Source organism: Heterodontus francisci, chromosome 7 (genome assembly GCF_036365525.1).
Source record: "Heterodontus francisci isolate sHetFra1 chromosome 7, sHetFra1.hap1, whole genome shotgun sequence".
NCBI lineage: Eukaryota > Metazoa > Chordata > Chondrichthyes > Heterodontiformes > Heterodontidae > Heterodontus > Heterodontus francisci.
The window spans coordinates 121,908,870-121,926,853 of record NC_090377.1 but is presented as its reverse complement, the minus strand read 5'-3'; the positions used below and the strand labels follow the sequence as shown (position 1 = coordinate 121,926,853).

The window sequence follows — 17,984 nt, the reverse complement described above, 5'->3', positions numbered from 1 at the left end:
TTCAATCACATTGCTGTGGGTCTGGAGTCACATGTAGGCCAGTGGCGCAGTGGTTAGCACCGCAGCCTCACAGCTCCAGCGATCCGGGTTCGATTCTGGGTACTGCCTGTGCGGAGTTTGCTCCCTGTGATCGTGTGGGTTTCCGCCGGGTGCTCCGGTTTCCTCCCACAGCCAAAGACTTGCGGGTTTCTTGGTAAATTGGCCATTGTAAATTGCCCATAGTGTAGGTAGGAAAATGGTAGGGAATATGGGATTAATGTAGGAGGGGATGTGGTAGGGAATAATGTAGGATTAGTATAAATAGGTGGGTGATGGTCGGCGTGGACTCGGTGGGCCATAGGGCCTGTTTCAGTACTGTATCTCTCTATGATCAACAGATTTCCTTCCCTAAAGAGCATTAGTGAACCAGATGGGTTTTTACGACAATCAACAATGGTTTCATGGTTGCCATTAGATTCTAATTCTAGTTTCACCATCAGCTGTGGTGGGATTTGAACCCATGTCCCCAGACCACTAGCCTGGACCTCTGGATTACTAGTCCACTGACATTATCAACGCCACCAACTCCCCAACACCTTCAGGTAGTCTGACCTGATGGTGAAGGGGACAAAGGATCGGTCGGCCCAGTTCCCAAAGAACGTGGCCGTGCTCTTGCTGTGGCTCCCGAGGCCAGTTCGAACTGGTCGCAGATGCTCATCATTCTGCGAACGGACAACGGATCCGAGCAGAAGATGGTGACGTTGTCCATCTACTGGGAGGCTCTAACTTGAAGGCCTCCGCTGCCTGGGATTATCACCCCTCTTGTGCCCGCATCCTTCCTAATGGACTCAGCAAAAGGTTCGATACAGCAAACAAACAAGACGGGAGAGAGGACAGCCCTGTCTGACTCCAGATTGAATCGGGAAACTTTCTGATTCCCACCCATTAATTGAGACAGCGCTACTGATGTTTGTGTAGAGCAGTTTGATCCAATTGCAGATACCCTCCCCAAACCCCATTTTGGAGAGCACGTCCATCATGTAGGTGTGCGATATCCTGTCAGAGGCCTTCTCCTGGTCCAGGCTGATGAGGCAGGTATCCACCCTCCTGTCCCGTACATAGGCGATCGTATCCCTGAGTAGCGCGAGACTATCAGAGATCTTCCTGCCTGGTACAGTGCAGGTCTGGTCAGGGTGAATCACCAACTCCAGAGCAGACTTGACCCAACTGGCGATGGCTTTGGACAGAATCTTGTAGTCAACATTAAGCAGTGAGATGGGCCACCAATTTCTGATTTCCACCCTCTCCCCCTTCTGCTTGTAGATGAGGGTGATGATGCCTTTCCTCATGGATTCTGACATGCTGCCGAGCAGGAGCATACTCTCGTATATTTCCTGCAGGTCTGGGCCGACCCTGTCCCACAGAGCCGAATACAACTCAACCTGTAAGCCGTCGCTACCGGGAGTTTTACTCATCCCGAAGGACCTGACGGCCTTTATCAGCTCATCCAGAGTTAGTGTTTTGTCCAGACTCTCCTGCATGCTGTCATTTAAGATCTCCGAGACAGATGACAGGAAGGACTGGGAAGCCGTGCTGTCCGTAGGCTTCATGTCATACAGCCCAGCATAAAAGATTTGCTGATCCTTAGTATATCGGACTGCAAAGAGATTACCGAACCGTCCTCTTCCTTCAGGCCGTTGATCACAGAGCTCTCTGTGTGTACCTTTTGGAAGAAGAAACGTGAGCACACCTCATCCTGCTCAACGGAGCAGACTCTGGACCGGAAGATGATCTTGGAAGCCTCTTGGCAAAGAGCGAGGCCTGCTGGCTCTTCACTTCTTGGAGATCCTCCTTGACCTCGACCCCATCGACTGCAGTCAGAGCAGATTTTGCATTCTTTTCTGGAGTCGGGACATTTCCCTCTGTCTCTTTCTTGCCCTCTGAACACCTTTGAGGATAAAGAACCTCTTGATGTTCGCCTTGATCGCCTCCCACCAGTGAACTGGAGACTCAAAGAGGGGTTTCACGGTTCTCCAACCATTGTAATCCCTTTTGAGTTCCTCAATGTTCCCTGGGATCAGCAGTGTCCAGCTTCCATGTTCACCTGCCAACCCGCTGGTCATCCTGTAAGTGTCAGTCTGACAGTAAGAGGCAGTGGTCAGAGAAGAACACCGGCTTGACGTCGATGGATCTGACCGTGACAGCACGGAATACAAACAGGAAGTCAATCCTGGAACAGGCAGACCCGTCCAGTCTTGACCAGGTGTATCTACGCTGCGCTCCGTCTGCAGATTTGCTGAAGACGTCGTGCAGCTTGGCATCTTTTGCAGTTTCCATTAGGAATCTGGACGTAGCATCCAGTTTGCTGTTGTCACTGCTGGATCTTCCAGCTGCATCGATGATGCAGTTGAAGTCACTGTCAAGAATGATCGGCCTGGACGTCACCAGCAGCAGTGGGAGCTGCTGGAAGATGGTCAGCCGCTCGCTGTATTGAACCGGGGCGTACATGTTGATCAACCGGAGCAGAGCATTGTTGTACATTGCATCTGCTACGAGGAGGCGACCGCCCACCACCTCCTTAACTTCGGAGATGGTGAAGTTACCTCCCCGCAGTAGAATACTCAGGCTGGAGGAATGGGAATCATTACCCCCTGACCAGATCAGTGGCTCGTGGGACCACCATTGCGACCATTGCCTGTAAGTGCTGAGGTGCGGGATTCCACACTCCTGCAGAAACAGCAGGTCGGCTTTGACCTTGGCGACGTAGTCCATCGCGTAGTGGATTTATGCTATGCACGTTAATCGAAGCAGTCTTTATATCCATTTTAAAGTTGGGTGTTGCTTCCCACACCAGGTGTCCTTGCTAGTCCCAGTCCTTGGGTATGTTCCTGCATACCCATAGTGTACACAAGCTGTTTCACATTCGTTGGGCTCAGAAACCCCTCCTGGTTACGCATGGGGGTTTGTTCTGCTGGGGTGACATCGGTGGGGGGGGGGGGGGTGTTCTTGTAGGTAGCAAGGCTTGGGCTGTCCTCTGCTGTTGGTGTCTTTCCCCTCTGTTCCTCCTCAAAGACATCACTGCTCCTGGCTTCCCGGAGCTGGAGTGTGCTGGGCATCTCGCTGGAGTTGGGGCGCACTGGGCCTATCACAGCTTCCAGTGCCCCGGAGCTGGGGGATTTGCTCTTCCAGCTCCTTTGAGTTCTCCTGCTTCTTTTGCAGGTTCCGTCGTTCCGGCCCTTCCTTGTCCAATGAGGAGGAGCTGCCATAGTCTGTCTCAGACGGTAGCCTCCTCTTGCCACTGGTTTGGGTTGTGACCTGTGCCTTTTTTGGAGGCTTCTTCTTTTTGGTTTTTCTTTGTACCACTTGCCACTGACCAGTTTGTCCATCTGCTGCCTCCTCCTCCATTGATTCTATCTGTAGAGGAGGGATTTCCGGGCACGGGGTAGGTGTTGGGTCGCTGTTTGCAGCTGCCTCCCCTTTCTTCTCCTTCTCAAATAGACTTTCCTTGCTGCGGAGAAGATTGCTGTCTCCTTCCCAGCACCAAACACATTCACCGTTCCTTCTCCCGGCCTTTCCTTGGACCTTGCCGCCTGCGCATAACTGAGGCACCGTTTGGGGCAGGTTTTGTACCGGTGGCCTGCCTCACCACACAGGTTGCAGCACTTACTCTGCTTACAGTCCTTGGTCTGATGGCCTTCCTTCTTGCAGACAACTGTGCTGCAGTTAGCTGCCATGTGACCAGATTTGCCACAGGTGCGACAAACTCTGGGCTGCCCCGCATAGACCAAGAAGCCCCGACTTCCCCCGATAGTGAAGCTGGAGGGACGGTGGATGATGGCTCCATTGGCATCGACCTTCAAGGTCACCTTGACGTGCCGCTTGCTGGTCCAAATCCCAAATGGGTCCTTGACATAAGTGCTGCTGCCGGCCACCTCGACCTACCTGGCGAGGAAGGTGAGTACATCCACGACAGGAACATGGGGATTATAGAGGTGAATTGTCACCACCTGGTTGCGTTGCGACGGCAGCATGAAGAGCGGCTCCATTGTGAGGATCGACAGCGGCGCCTGGTTTCCTCCCTCCTTGAACATCTTCAGGAACTTGATGCATCCCGCCACATTCTTGAAAGTCACATCGAAATATCCACTGCTGGGGAAGTCCTGCAGGCAGAAGATGTCTGCAGCTTGGAATCCACAGCAATCGATGAGGATTTTCTTAATGAAGATGGTCAACCAGAGCACTTCCTTCATTATCTGCCACCACCACCCCAACGGTGTTAGGCACTCCCTGGCCTGAAGCTCTAGAATTGGTTATAGCATTGTCAGCAAGCACAGCCTTAGGTCCCACTGCAGGACTTGAACCAAAAAATATAGGCTGACACTCCAGTGCAGTACTGATGGGGTACACAGTACAGTCAGAGGTGCTATATTTTGGATGAGGCATTAAACTGAGGGCTTGCCTGCCCTCTCACATGAATGAAAAAGATCCCATGGCAGTAGTTTGAAGAAGAGCGGGGTGGGGGGGGGGGTTATCTTGGTGTCTGGACAACATTTATCCCTCAGTCAACATCACAAAAACAGATTTTCTGGACATTATCACATTACTTTTCATGGGAGCTGGCTGTGCACAGACTAGCTGCCATTCTTCCTACATTACAACAGTGACTACACTTCAAAAATGCTTCATTGGCTGTGAAGTGCTTTGGGTCGTCCTGAGGTTATGAAAGGCGCTATATAAATGCAAGTCTTTCTTTTCTATAAGAGAATCCCTGGCAGCATTGTGAATGGCTGGTGCTGCATTGAGGTCACCATCTTCCACCTCCACCACTGCTTCCTCTCCCTCCCCCTCCTCTCCCTCCCCCTCCTGTTCCTCTTGCAGGTCCATATCTCACTGCTGTGCAACATTGTGCTGAATGCAGCACACCGCGATCATTCCGGCGTCCCTGGCTGGTAAGTACTGGATTGTGCTGTCAGATCTGTGCATCTTGACCATGCCAGTCACTTGCTCAGTGACCTATCTGGTGATCATGTGGCTTTCGTTCTTGGGCTTCATTCATTGTGTTTCTGAGGGTTGTCATCGGCCAAGTTTGAAGCAGGTACCCTTTATCACCTAGCAGCTGCCCCTTAAGTCTGCTTGCAAGTCCAAAGAGGTCAGGGAGGGTGGACTGCTGTAGGATGAAAATATCGTGACAGCTGCCTGGGAATCTGCCGCCCACCTGCATTAATCTTTTCTTGTGGTTGCCCACCAGCCACACATTGATAGATTCGAAGCCTTTGTGGTTGGTGAATACTCCTGGATGATCTGGGAGTGCCTTAATTGGCATGTGTGTGCAGTCGATGATGCCCTGCGCCTGTGGGGGGCCAGCCAGAGCTGCAAACCCTGGCACCCACTCATTCTGACTGGCGCGTTGCAGGCGAAATTCACATAATTGCTGGTCCTGGCAAACGTCCCAGCAGTCACCCATCTTATGCATTTGTGGGCTGCTGACTTGAAGAAAATACAAGCCAAGTCTACGCAACCTACCCTCATCATTTAACCCTTTTCTCATGATGTCCCAAAGCACTTCACAGTCAATGAAGTACTTTTGAGGTGTAGTTACTGTTGTAATGTAGGGAACACGGCAGCCGATTTGCAACACAGCAAGCTCCCACAACCAGCAACGTGGGGGGATGTCCAGGACACCGATAACTCCTCCCAGTGCCCAGTTCTCCCCAGTGTCCTGGTCAATATTTATCCCTCAACCAACATCACAAAAAGAGATTATCTAGTCATTATTGCCTTGCCGTTTGTCAGAGTTTGCTGTGCACAAATTGGCTGCTGCGTTTCTCACTTTACACTAGTGACTACACTTCAAAAAGTACTTCATTGGCTGTAAACTGCTTTGAGACGTCCGTTGGTCGTGAAAGGTGCAATATAAATGTCGGTCTGTCCAGTCAGTGTTTTTCACCTACCTCTTGCCTTTGGGCAGAGGTCTGAGGTTCGCTGATTCTGGAGATTTGGGACAAAAATGTTTTCAGTAAAATTGAGCGTGAAGCTGTTGAATTGATGTAAAACCCTAACTGGTTCACTGATGTTCTTTAGGGCAGGGATTGACAACCTTTTTGCTTCAGAAGCCGTCCTCCCACGTTATTTAAATTGCATGGACCTCTGTGGCACAAATAATTTTTCTGTATAAAAATTAATTAGGAACGTGGAGCAGGAGTAGGCCATTCAGCCTATCGAGCTTGCCCCGCCATTCGATGTGTTCATGGCTGATCATCCACTTCAATGCCTTTTTACTTAATGTGAACCTTGTATAGTTGAATTAAGATGGGCTGAATGGTCTGCCTTATCTGTAATTATCATGATCTTGGACTACATTTTGTTTGCACTCAGTTTAGTCAGGTTTGTAAGTGGTCATCCCATGATATTCAGTGATTGCAGATCAATTCTGGTTCACTGTGATGGGGAAATCCCTAAGCTTGTGGTGTGGTGGGAAAATATTATGAGGAATTTTCCCCAGCCTTCATGAAAAATTAAAAATAACGTATTCCACAAAGAGCTGCATGTTTCTAAAGCTATGTAGTACTGGACGTAAGCAGAGATGTCTATAAAAATATTAATGGTCAACATTGTTTTTTTAAGAGTTAGGAAAAAGTATCAAAATCCCCAAAGGGGTTTACTAATTTTTAATCACTAGAAAGTTTGCTAGCGACCATTGGCATGGAATCATGTAGGAGGCCCAGACACAGTATAAGGGGCTGGCAGCCAGCTTTGCAGCTGCAAAATAAACACAACCTCCTCTGCAGCCACTTGAAGAAATATTTCAGTGTTTATTCAGTTTGCTTTCCAGTAGTTCTTGTGTTGAAATCCAGTTTTAATAATAACAGAAGCCAAAAGTGATACAATGGCACACGATACGTTAACATCAGCCTGGCAGTGGCCCCTCCCACCTCTGTCAGGTTTTTTTTAGCTTCTAGAACTGGATTGATTCCCACTTGTGCCATTAGGCACTTTACACGCAGATTAATTCATCCTTTTTGTTTTGCCTCTAATCACACGTTCCAGGCGCTGGAACAATTCCTGCGTGTTTGGCTCTCAGCTGCAGTCAATACCTTTGTTGGGGTCAGCCATTTACCCAGCACATTTATGTCCATTTTGTCGTATTTGACACGGCGGAGCTCTGCCAGCGTCTCACCCACCTTGGTCAAGGCGAGAAGTCCCGATCACTCGTGCCAGTCTGCCGACGTGTTGCGGCTTCAATGGAGACAAACCCCGGCTCAGGCTGCGTGAGCTACACTGTAGCAGGCTGAGATACTCCTGACTTTGGATAGTCTCTGCGCACCTCGCCCTCAATCCTTATTGGTTGCATTGAGTGGTTTTTCCACAACTCCGCGCTCTGCTAGAAATGAGGGTGCAATGGACATTGCTGCCAGTCAGTGGTGCAGAGGTGGTGCTGAGGGGAGGGCAGCGTCAGCTGGAATTTTATTTTTGGCAAGCCCCTTGAAACCTTCTCGCGGACCCCAGCTTGAGAACCTATTGCTTTAGGGAAGGAAATTTGCCGTCCTGACCCGGTCTGACCCTATATGTGACTCCAGTCCCACACCAGGGTGGTTGACTCTTACTTGCAGCCAATGAAAAGTAGATTCTCATCTCAATCAGACTGATCTGTGAAGTGGCTTAGCAAGCCACTCAGTTTTGGCAAACCCACTACCATCACCTTCTCAGGGCAACTAGGGATGGCCAAGAAATGCCAGGCTTGCTAGTGATGCCCATAACCTGAGGACAAATGAAGAAAAACGTCTGAATAAATGTACTTTTTTTTTTGCATTTCCTGCTTCTACTTCTAACTATTGATAATGTAAGAGTAACTGAACACTTTGCTTTGTAATTGCCAAAAAGCTTCCACCCTCCGTAACCTTCTGCAGGCTAAAGTGGGTTGTTAGAGTGGAGCAGAGGGAGGTTTATCCTTCAACCAGTATTCCCAGCCTGGTAGTACCTTATCATACCTGCAGTCTGAATTCAGCCTCGATGGTTAGTGGTGAACGTTTCGGAGAAGTCGGTACAGTAGGTGGTCAGCTGTGCCTTGGTGGTAGCGTTTTTGCCCCTGAGTCAGAAGGTTGTGGGTTCAAGTCTCACTCCAGTGCTTGAGCACATAAACTAGGCTGACACTCCCAGTGCAGTACTGAGGGAATGCTGCATTGTTGGAGGTGTTGTCTTTTGGATGAGACATTAACCTGAGGCCTCATCTGCCCTTCCAGGTGGATGTAAAAGATCACATGGCACCTAAACTTAAATAAGGGCAATTATGAGGGCATGAAAGCAGAGCTAGCTAAAGTGAACCGGCAAATTAGGTTAAGAGATAGGTCATTAGAGATGCAGTGGCAGACATTTAAGGGGATATTTCAGAATACACAGAATAGATACATTTCAACGAGAAATAAAAATTCCAAGTGTGGGACCCGCCATCCATGGTTAACTAAAACAGTAAAAGATAGTATCAAACTTAAAGAAAAAGAATATAATTGTGCAAAGATGGGAGGCAGAAAATTGGACAGAATATAAAAACAGCAAAGAATGACTAAAAGATTGATAAGGAAGGTAAAATTAGAGTACGAGAGAAAGCTAGCTAGAAATATAAAGACAAATAGTAAGGGTTTCTATAGATATTTAAAAAAGAAAAGTGTTAACAAAGTGAGCGTTGGTCCTATAGAAAGTGAGTCTGGGGAATTAATAATGGATAATAAGGAGATGGCAGATGAACTGAACATGTATTTTGCATCCGTCTTCACTACTGAGGATACAAGTAACATCCCAGTATTAGCTGTAAGTCAGGAAATGGAAGGGAGGGAGGAACTCAAGAAAATTACAATCACCAGGGAAGTGTTACTGAACAAATTGTTGGAGCTGTGGGCTGACAAGTCCCCAGGTCCTGATGGACTTCATCCTAGGATGTTAAAAGAAATGGCTAATGAGATAGTTGATGCGTTAGTTTTAATTTTCCAGAATTCCCTAGATTCGGTGAAGGTTTTGTTAGATTGGAAAATAGCAAATGTAACTCCTTTATTCAAAAAGGGAGGGAGACAGAAAGCAGGAAACTACAGGACAGTTAGTTAACATCTGTCTTAGGGAAAATGTTAGAAGCTGTTATTAATGACATTATAGCAGGGCATTTAGAAAAATTGAAGGTAATCAGGCAGAGTCAACATGGTTTTGTGAAAGAGAAATCATGTTTAACCAATTTATTGGAGCTCTTTGAGGGAGTTACATGTGCTGTGGATAAAGGGGAACCAGTGGATATATTGTACTTAGATTTCCAGAAGGCATTTGATAAGGTGCCACATTAAAGGTTATTGCAGAAAATAAAAGCTCATAGTGTAGGGGGTAACATATTGGCATGGATAGAAGATTGGCTAGCTAACAGGAAACAGAGTAGGCATAAATGGCTCATTTTCTAGTTGACAAGATGTAACGAGTGGTGTGCCACAAGGATCTGTGCTGGGGCCTCAAATTTTTACAATTTATATAAATGATTTAGATGAAGGGACCGAAGGTATGGTTGCTAAATTTCCTGATGACACAAAGATAGGTAGGAAAGTAACTTGTGAAGAGGAATAAGGGGGCTACAAAGTGATATAGATAGGTTAAGTGAGTGGGCAAAGACCTGGCAAATGGAGTATTATGTGGGAAAGTGTGAAATGGTCCACTTTGGCAGGAAGAATAAAAAAGAAGCATATTATCTAAATGGCGAGAGATTGCAGAGCTCTGAGATGCACAGGGATCTGGGTGTCCTAGTGCATGAATCGCAAAAGGTTTGTATGCAGGTACAGCAAGTAATTAGGAAAGCTAATAGAATGTTATTGTTTATTGCGAGGGGAATTGAATACAAAAGTAGGGAGGTTATGATTCAGCTATACAGGGCATTGGTGTACAGTACTGGTCTCCTTATTTAAGGAAGGATGTAAATCCTTTCAGGCGGCACAGTGGCGCAGTGGTTAGCACTGCAACCTCACAGCTCCAGGGACTTGGGTTCGATTCTGGGTACTGCCTGTGTAGAGTTTACAGGTTCTCCCTGTGACCGCGTGGGTTTTCGCCGGGTGCTCCGGTTTCCTTCCACAGCCAGAGACTTGCAGGTGATAGGTATATTGGCCGTTGTAAATTGCCCCTAGTGTAGGTAGGGAATATGGGATTACTGTAAGGTTAGTATAAATGGGTGGTTGTTGGTCGGCACAGACTCGGTGGGCCGAAGGACCTGTTTCAGTGCTGTATCTCTAAATAGAAATAAATGTATTGGAGGCAGTACAGAGGTTTACTGGACTATACCTGGAATGGGCGGGTTGTCTTACAAGGAAAGATTGGACAGGCTCGGCTTGTATCCACTGGAATTTAGAAGAGTAAGAGGCGACTTGATTGAAACATATAAGATCCTGAGGAGTCTTGACAGGGTGGATGTGGAAAGGATGTTTCTCTTTGTGGGAGAATCTAGAATTAGGGGTCACTGTTTAAAAATAAGGGGTCGCCCATTTAAGACAGAGATGAGGAGATAATTTTTTCTCTCAGAGGGTCGTGAGTCTTTGGAAAGCTCTTCCTCAAAAGGCAGTGGAAGCAAAGTCATTGAATATTTTTAAGACAGAGGTAGATAGATTCTTGATAAGCAAGGGGGCGGAGCGTTATCGGGGGTAGGTGGAAATGTGAAGTAATCAGTCGAGGGGCTGAGTGGCCTACTCCTGCTCCTAATTCGTATGTTCGTTCGTACTATTTGAGAAGAGCAGGGGAGTTCTTCCTGGGGCTCTGGCCAATAATTATCCCTCAACTAACATCACTAAAACAAATTTTCTGCTCATGATCACATTGCTAGTTGTGGAAGCTTCCTATACACATGTTGGGTGTTGCATTTCCTATATTACAACAGTGACTCAACTTCAGAAAAGTACTTCATTGGCTGTAAAGCACTTTCGGAAGTCCTGAGTTGGTGACAGGCGCCGTATAAATGCAAATTCTTTTTTTCTGCCTTGTGTGGAATTGGTTTCAGCAGTTTCAAACCCATTCCCACTGACACAAGTTCATCATACAGGACTGTCACTCATAGATTTAATCGGGATGTAACCTGTGCCATAATCTGACCTGGAATGGCTTTATCATAACAGTGAGTGTCTACAAGTCACCCAGGCATTGGTGGATGGAGTGTTTAGATACGAACTAAAATGGCCAGGCATATCAGTGGGAAAAAGGTGTCTGATATTCCTTTGGGTCGGAGATATGTGGAATATGATGGCTGATAGAGAAATGTTTTCCTGTTTTTTTTAGGAGAATTCAGCACGGCCGCACATATTACACCGGATACCTGTTGGATTGGAAGACAAACCTCTCCACTTTGGTAATTCCAGTCATTGGTGATGTTGGTACTATCTAACTCTTAGGCTGCTTTCTGTCCCAGACTGTATGGGGGGAATTTTCCCAGGAAAGGGGAGGCAGGATTGCACCCATGTGAAGAGTTAAGTTCCCTGAAATTGACATCAGGTCGGGATCCTGACATCATCATGCCCTCTTCTGGGTTTCCCCGGGGCGGGATTGAATGCAAGTGGGAAACCCCTTTGGATATGTCAGGTAAGTTATTAAGGTCATTAAAAAGCCAATTAAGAATTGTTTAAACCCTCATTTCTGGATTTCCCAGCCATGGAACCAGTTTTCCGACCAGTCAGCAGCTTGTCAGGGTCACTGAGACGGGTTCACAGAGGATAGAGCTTCTTCAGTGAAACTGACAAGCTGGGAAGTATTTGATCAGTTAGACTGAAGAGTTGCAGCCATGGCCAGGTGAGAGGCTGCTGTTCAAAGCACTTCCTCTCTGAGAGAATGCTATCACTGCTTGGCTGGTGATTGCCAACTTCTTGGAAGGCACTTCACCTGTCTATCACTTCACTCACCTTCAGCTGCACTTCCCTGCTGCCAGCCTTTCCCAGGGCATAGGATCAGCTGATGCAGCTCCACTTTCCACCTCTGTCGAGGGGCAAGAGCAGAGGCCACACCGCCACCAGAAACACCAGCAACAGCACCAGCTGCCTTCTCCTCAGCTGCATTCCCTCAACAGGGCAAATGGGTTGGACACTGAGATCCAGCTGGAAGGAGGCAAGACCTAAACACAGGGTCTACAGGCAGAGGATCAGCTTTCCCACCACATCGGAGCAGCAGTGTCTCATGGCAGGTCACTACTGACATCTGCAGCCTCTTGTAACAAGGCCTCCTTCCCAGCAGATTGGGTAACTGTCACTGGAAGGCCAATCACCAGCACCCCCTCCCCCCCCCCCCCCCACCTCAGGTCTCTGCCTCTCTTTACGGTTGTGTGTTCTCTTTTCCTGCAAGGAGAGAAAACAGAGAGGTGTGAGTGCTCATAATGGCTTGTGTTGAGTGGAGGGAAGGACCCGATTTGCGGAGAGTGACTGTGAGGCATGGGTGCGAGAGGGCAATAGGCTGAGGGTGAGTGTGATGTGCTGTTCAAATGGGGATTTGAGGTACCTGCAAGGAGAGGATTGAGTGGAGTGGCAAGGTGTGTGGTTCTGAGGAGTGCTGTGCAGGAGAATGCTGCGCAATTCAGAGTGTGGGTCTTGGCACCTGAAAGTGTTATTCCACTCATCTGTCATGGCCTTCTGAGGTCCTGGATCCACTTAACGCTGTCTCCAGATTGGAGGTAGCACACCTCTGCTGCTGACTTTCTCAGCCACCTCCATCCATGCCTGCTTGGTTGGAGAGGCTGTCCTCTGCCTCCTGTCCTTGGTGAGCTCACCTCACTGCAGCCCCTCAGATCCCCCAGCAGGACCTCCAGGTGAGAGTGGGAGACTTGAGGGAGCAGCTTTCCCAGGTCTCCTCTCCATTCTTGTGAACAAAGAGTCAGTAGCTTGAACAAGGTGCAGGAGAGAAAAAATACAGGACATTTCAGTAATTCTTGTGGCTGCTGCAGTGTCAGAATTCCAAGTGCTGATGAGCCCTTGTCACCCATATCGTGGTCCCTTTAATTAGAAATCCTTCCTTTGACAGATTTAACATGTCGTCCTGCCCACCCTCCCTAATTGGTCGGGGATCCAGGAGGCAGGCTGATAATGTCGTTGCTGAGTTAAAGAGCCACTGCAAATCCCGCACATTAGTAAATCCGACTGCTGACCCGAAAATGGTCCCTGCCGGAAGATTGGAAGATTCTGCCCTTCCTGCTTCCCAGTAACAGTTGGCCTCATGGAGCCTTACAGCTCAGAGGGAGGCCATTTGGCCCATTGTGCCTGTGCTGGCTCTTTGAAAGAGCTATCCAATTAGTCGCACTCCCCTGCTCTGTCCCCATAGCCCTGAAAATCTTTCTCTTTCAAGTCGTGTCAGCAAATTATTGCAATATTAACTTTTCCACTGGTGTAAAAAATGTCAAAAAAAAGGTTGTAAAGCCTTTGGCTTCATCTTTTTTTCCCCACTTCCTCTCCCCTCTACTCTTCTTGCGTACTTATTTCATTCCACGTTTTAATTACTGAAATGTCCTGTATTTTTCTCTCCGGCACCTTGTTCAAGGTACTGACTGCTTGTTAACCTGGCACCTACCATGCGAGGGCAGGCAGACAGCTTGAGCCACTTGGTGGGGATCACAGCTGGACCTGGCCCTGTCCTCGCTCAGAGTCCCAACACACACACACACACACACACACACACACACACACACACACACACACACACACACGTACGCGCACAACTACAGGCATGTACATACATGCACACACCTACAAACACACATGTAGAAGAAGCCCTTTCTCAAACTGTGTAACTTTTTTACACTGGGAGCTGGAAACCTGACTATTCCACTGCTTTCCTGGTCGGCTCCCATCTTCCACCCTCTGTAAACTTCAGCCCATCCAAAGCTCTGCTACTTGTATCCTTACTCGCTCCAAGTCCCTTTCCCCTATCACCCCTGTGCTTGCTGGCCTACATTGGCTCCTGGTTTGGCAACGGCTTAGCTTTTAAATTCGCATTCTTGTTTTCAAATCTCTCCATGGCCTTGCCCCTCCCTATCTCTAAATCTCCTGCAGCCCCACAACCCTGGGAGTTGTCTGTGCTCCTCGAGTTCTGGCCTGTTGTGTACCCCCACTCTCCTTACCCCACTAGTGGTGGCCATGCCTTCAGCTGTCCAGGCCCTAGGCTCTGAAATTCTTTCACCAGACCTCTCTGTTTCTTTGAAATGAAATCTGTTATTAACCCTTTCAGTAAAAGCTGGTCGAGTAACGCTGGGTTGCTGTAGGTCACTTCTCTCCCACAATCTCTTTCAGGGGATCTGAGCAAGGCTGACAGTCCATGGTCTTTACTGGCAGACCTAACCTGGCTCCGAACACGCAGGAGAAAAAGAGCAGTAAGTGTCCTGTCACTCTTTCATTATCCCTATCAGTCTATGTGCTGTGTCGCAATTAATTTGCTGATAAGTTGCCTATTTCACAAGCAGTTTGAAGGAGCGTTGGGGGTGGCTGAGTTCTTAGTGTCCCGGCCAACATTCACCTCACAGCCAGCATCACCAGTTTAAAAAAAAAACACATGGTGGACTCATAATAGAGATTAGGGGTTAAAGATAGTTACTCAGACAGGCAGAAGGTGGGAAGTGGGGTTCCACAGGGATCGGTGCTGGGACAACTGTTGTTCACCATTTGCATCAAGGATTTGGTCTCTGGATTCATAAGTACAGTTGCATAATTTGGGGATTCTAGTTAATATGGAGGATTGCAATAAAGTGCAAGAAGAGATTAATAAATTTGCACAATGGGTGCGTTATTGGCAAATTAATTTCAAGATAAAAGCGAGGTGGTGCATTCTGGTAGAAGGAATATGGAGGCTCCATACTCCTTGTAAAATTAGGGGGAATTTTAACGACAAAAAGCAGTCGGGTCGGGGGGAGGAAAACCTTAAAAATCAGATTCCCGACACCAACTCACCTTCAACCTGCCCACTTCCGGCTTTAACTGAGATGGGAAGGTGAACGGTGACCAATCTGCTCCAAGGAGGCAGTTGGCACTTTAAATATTATAACAAGGTTCTGAGCCTCCTTGTTCAGCTTTTGGAATTTAACTATGGGAGGCCGGGTTTTTTCAGCCTTGGGAAACTTAACAGCTATAGCCAGGCGAGGGCTTCCACCTACAGTACATCAAAGGTTTACTAGATTGGTTACTGGGATGAGAGGGTTGTCCTTTGACGAGAGGCTGAGTAAATTGGGTCCATACTCTCTGCAATTCAGAAGAATGAGAGCTGATCTCATTCAAACATACAGGATTTTGAAGGGGCTTCACAGGGTGGACATTGAGAGGTTGTTTCCCCTGGCTGGGGAATCTAGAACATGGGGGCGTAGTCTCAGTATAGGGGGACAATAATTTAGGACTGAGATGAGGAGAAATTGCTTCACCGAAAGGGTTGTGAATCTTTGGAATTCTCTACCCCCAGGGTTGTGGACGCTCCATCGTTGAATATATTTAAGGCTGAGGTAGACAAATCTTTGGTCTCTCAAGGAATTGAGGGATATGGGGAGCGGGCGGGAAAGTGGAGTTGAAGCCGCAGATCAGCCATGATCATTTTGAATGGCGGAGCAAGCTCGACGGGCCATATGGTCTACTCCTGCTCCTATTTCTTATGTTCTCATGTACCTGCTGGATCCAGTGTGCCTGCCTCGGCAATCCCTGCGGTCGGGGACCAACCCACCAGCCACCGCTGCTCCCCAGGCCTTTGCTCCCCCACCCCTACTCCAGCGTGGTAGGTTTCCCCACTTCCAGGTTACTTTACCGATAACACCCCTCCCTCTCCCACTCCCACATCTGCTCCCAGTCCATTCGGTAAATTAAAATCCAGGCCTAAGAGTCTAAATGGGTTAGAGGAACAAAGGGATCTTGGGGTACAGATTCATAAATCATTAAACACAGTTAACAAATCAAAATAAATCAATATAAAAAGCAAAGTACTGGGGTTCATTTCTACAGGAATAAAATCCAAAAGCAGAGAAGTTATGTTAAGTTTAAGCCTTGGTTAAACCATGCTTAGAGTACTGTGCACTGTTTTGGTCTCAGAAAGGATGTAGATGCACTGGTGAAGGTACCAAAGAGATTTGCAAGGATGATACCAGAACTGCACGGTTATGCCTATTGGGAAAGACTGAACACATTAGGGGCTCTTCAGTCCAAAAAAGAGAAGACTGAGAGGTGACCTAATAGAGGTTTTAAAAATTATGAAGGAGTTCGATCGGATAGATGTAGAGAAGGTGTTTCCACTTGTGGGGAAGACAAAAACTAGAAGTCATAAATATAAAATAGTCATTAATAAGCCCAATAAGGAATTCAGGAGAAACTTCTTTACCTCAGAGAGTGGTTATAATGTGGAACTTGCTCCCACGTGGATTAGTTGAGTTGAATAGCATAGATGCATTTAAGATGAAGCTGGATAAACACATGAGAGTGTCATGCAGGGCCCCACCTTCCAAGAATGAGGCATATTAATTCCGCCACATGAACATTGATTTTAAACTGTTACTGGAGTAAAGAAAGAACTTGCTTTTAAATAAAAAAACACCAGACCCTTGACTGGAAAGACATTTGCATATTTACAAACAATACTTAAAAGGGACAAAAGACCATTCCCTGACACATTCAATCCATAATGGACTTTTGATTACCAGACGTTGCAGGTGGAGGAGCTAGCATTCCAGGTTGACTGCTAAGATGGCCAAAATACACCAATGGATGTGGTCACACCAACTAGTCAGCTGACTAATCTGCTGGGCCACCTGAGTTTTTAGAATTTGAACTTGCCACAGAATTTTGAACTGGCAGAAAGCTCCTGGCTCCTGCATTGAGAACATCTCTCTCCTGTCTGCTCCCATCAGTTGCTCACCAGCTTTAGAATCCATTCTTTTGGGCCTCCTTATCTCGAGAGACAATGGATACGCGCCTGGAGGTGGTCAGTGGTTTGTGAAGCAGCGCCTGGAGTGGCTATAAAGGCCAATTCTGGAGTGACAGGCTCTTCCACAGGTGCTGCAGAGAAATTTGTTTGTTGGGGCTGTTGCACAGTTGGCTCTCCCCTTGCGCCTCTGTCTTTTTTCCTGCCAACTACTAAGTCTCTTCGACTCGCCACAATTTAGCCCTGTCTTTATGGCTGCCCGCCAGCTCTGGCGAATGCTGGCAACTGACTCCCACGACTTGTGATCAATGTCACACGATTTCATGTCGCGTTTGCAGACGTCTTTATAACGGAGACATGGACGGCCGGTGGGTCTGATACCAGTGGCGAGCTCACTGTACAATGTGTCTTTGGGGATCCTGCCATCTTCCATGCGGCTCACATGGCCAAGCCATCTCAAGCGCCGCTGACTCAGTAGTGTGTATAAGCTGGGGATGTTGGCCGCTTCAAGGACTTCTGTGTTGGAGATATAGTCCTGCCACCTGATGCCAAGTATTCTCCGAAGGCAGCGAAGATGGAATGAATTGAGACGTCGCTCCTGGCTGGCATACGTTGTCCAGGCCTCGCTGCCGTAGAGCAAGGTACTGAGGACACAGGCCTGATACACTCGGACTTTTGTGTTCCGTGTCAGTGCGCCATTTTCCCACACTCTCTTGGCCAGTCTGAACATAGCAGTGGAAGCCTTACCCATGCGCTTGTTGATTTCTGCATCTAGAGACAGGTTACTGGTGATAGTTGAGCCTAGGTAGGTGAACTCTTGAACCACTTCCAGAGCGTGGTCGCCAATATTGATGGATGGAGCATTTCTGACATCCTGCCCCATGATGTTCGTTTTCTTGAGGCTGATGGTTAGGCCAAATTCATTGCAGGCAGACGCAAACCTGTCGATGAGACTCTGCAGGCATTCTTCAGTGTGAGATGTTAAAGCAGCATCGTCAGCAAAGAGGAGTTCTCTGATGAGGACTTTCCGTACTTTGGACTTCGCTCTTAGACGGGCAAGGTTGAACAACCTGCCCCCTGATCTTGTGTGGAGGAAAATTCCTTCTTCAGAGGATTTGAACGCATGTGAAAGC

The 17,984-nt window shown here is 47.7% G+C and overlaps 1 protein-coding gene across 1 annotated transcript in view; it reads left to right on the top strand.

Moving 5' to 3' along the window:
- LOC137371787 (disintegrin and metalloproteinase domain-containing protein 23-like) overlaps nucleotides 1–17,984 on the top strand; it is a 254,213-nt gene that overhangs the window by 111,397 nt on the left and 124,832 nt on the right. The window contains exons 7-8 of the mRNA XM_068034660.1: nucleotides 11,266–11,335; nucleotides 14,253–14,332. Of these exons, the coding sequence (XP_067890761.1) occupies nucleotides 11,266–11,335; nucleotides 14,253–14,332 (150 nt within the window). The remainder of the gene's footprint in view (nucleotides 1–11,265; nucleotides 11,336–14,252; nucleotides 14,333–17,984) is intronic.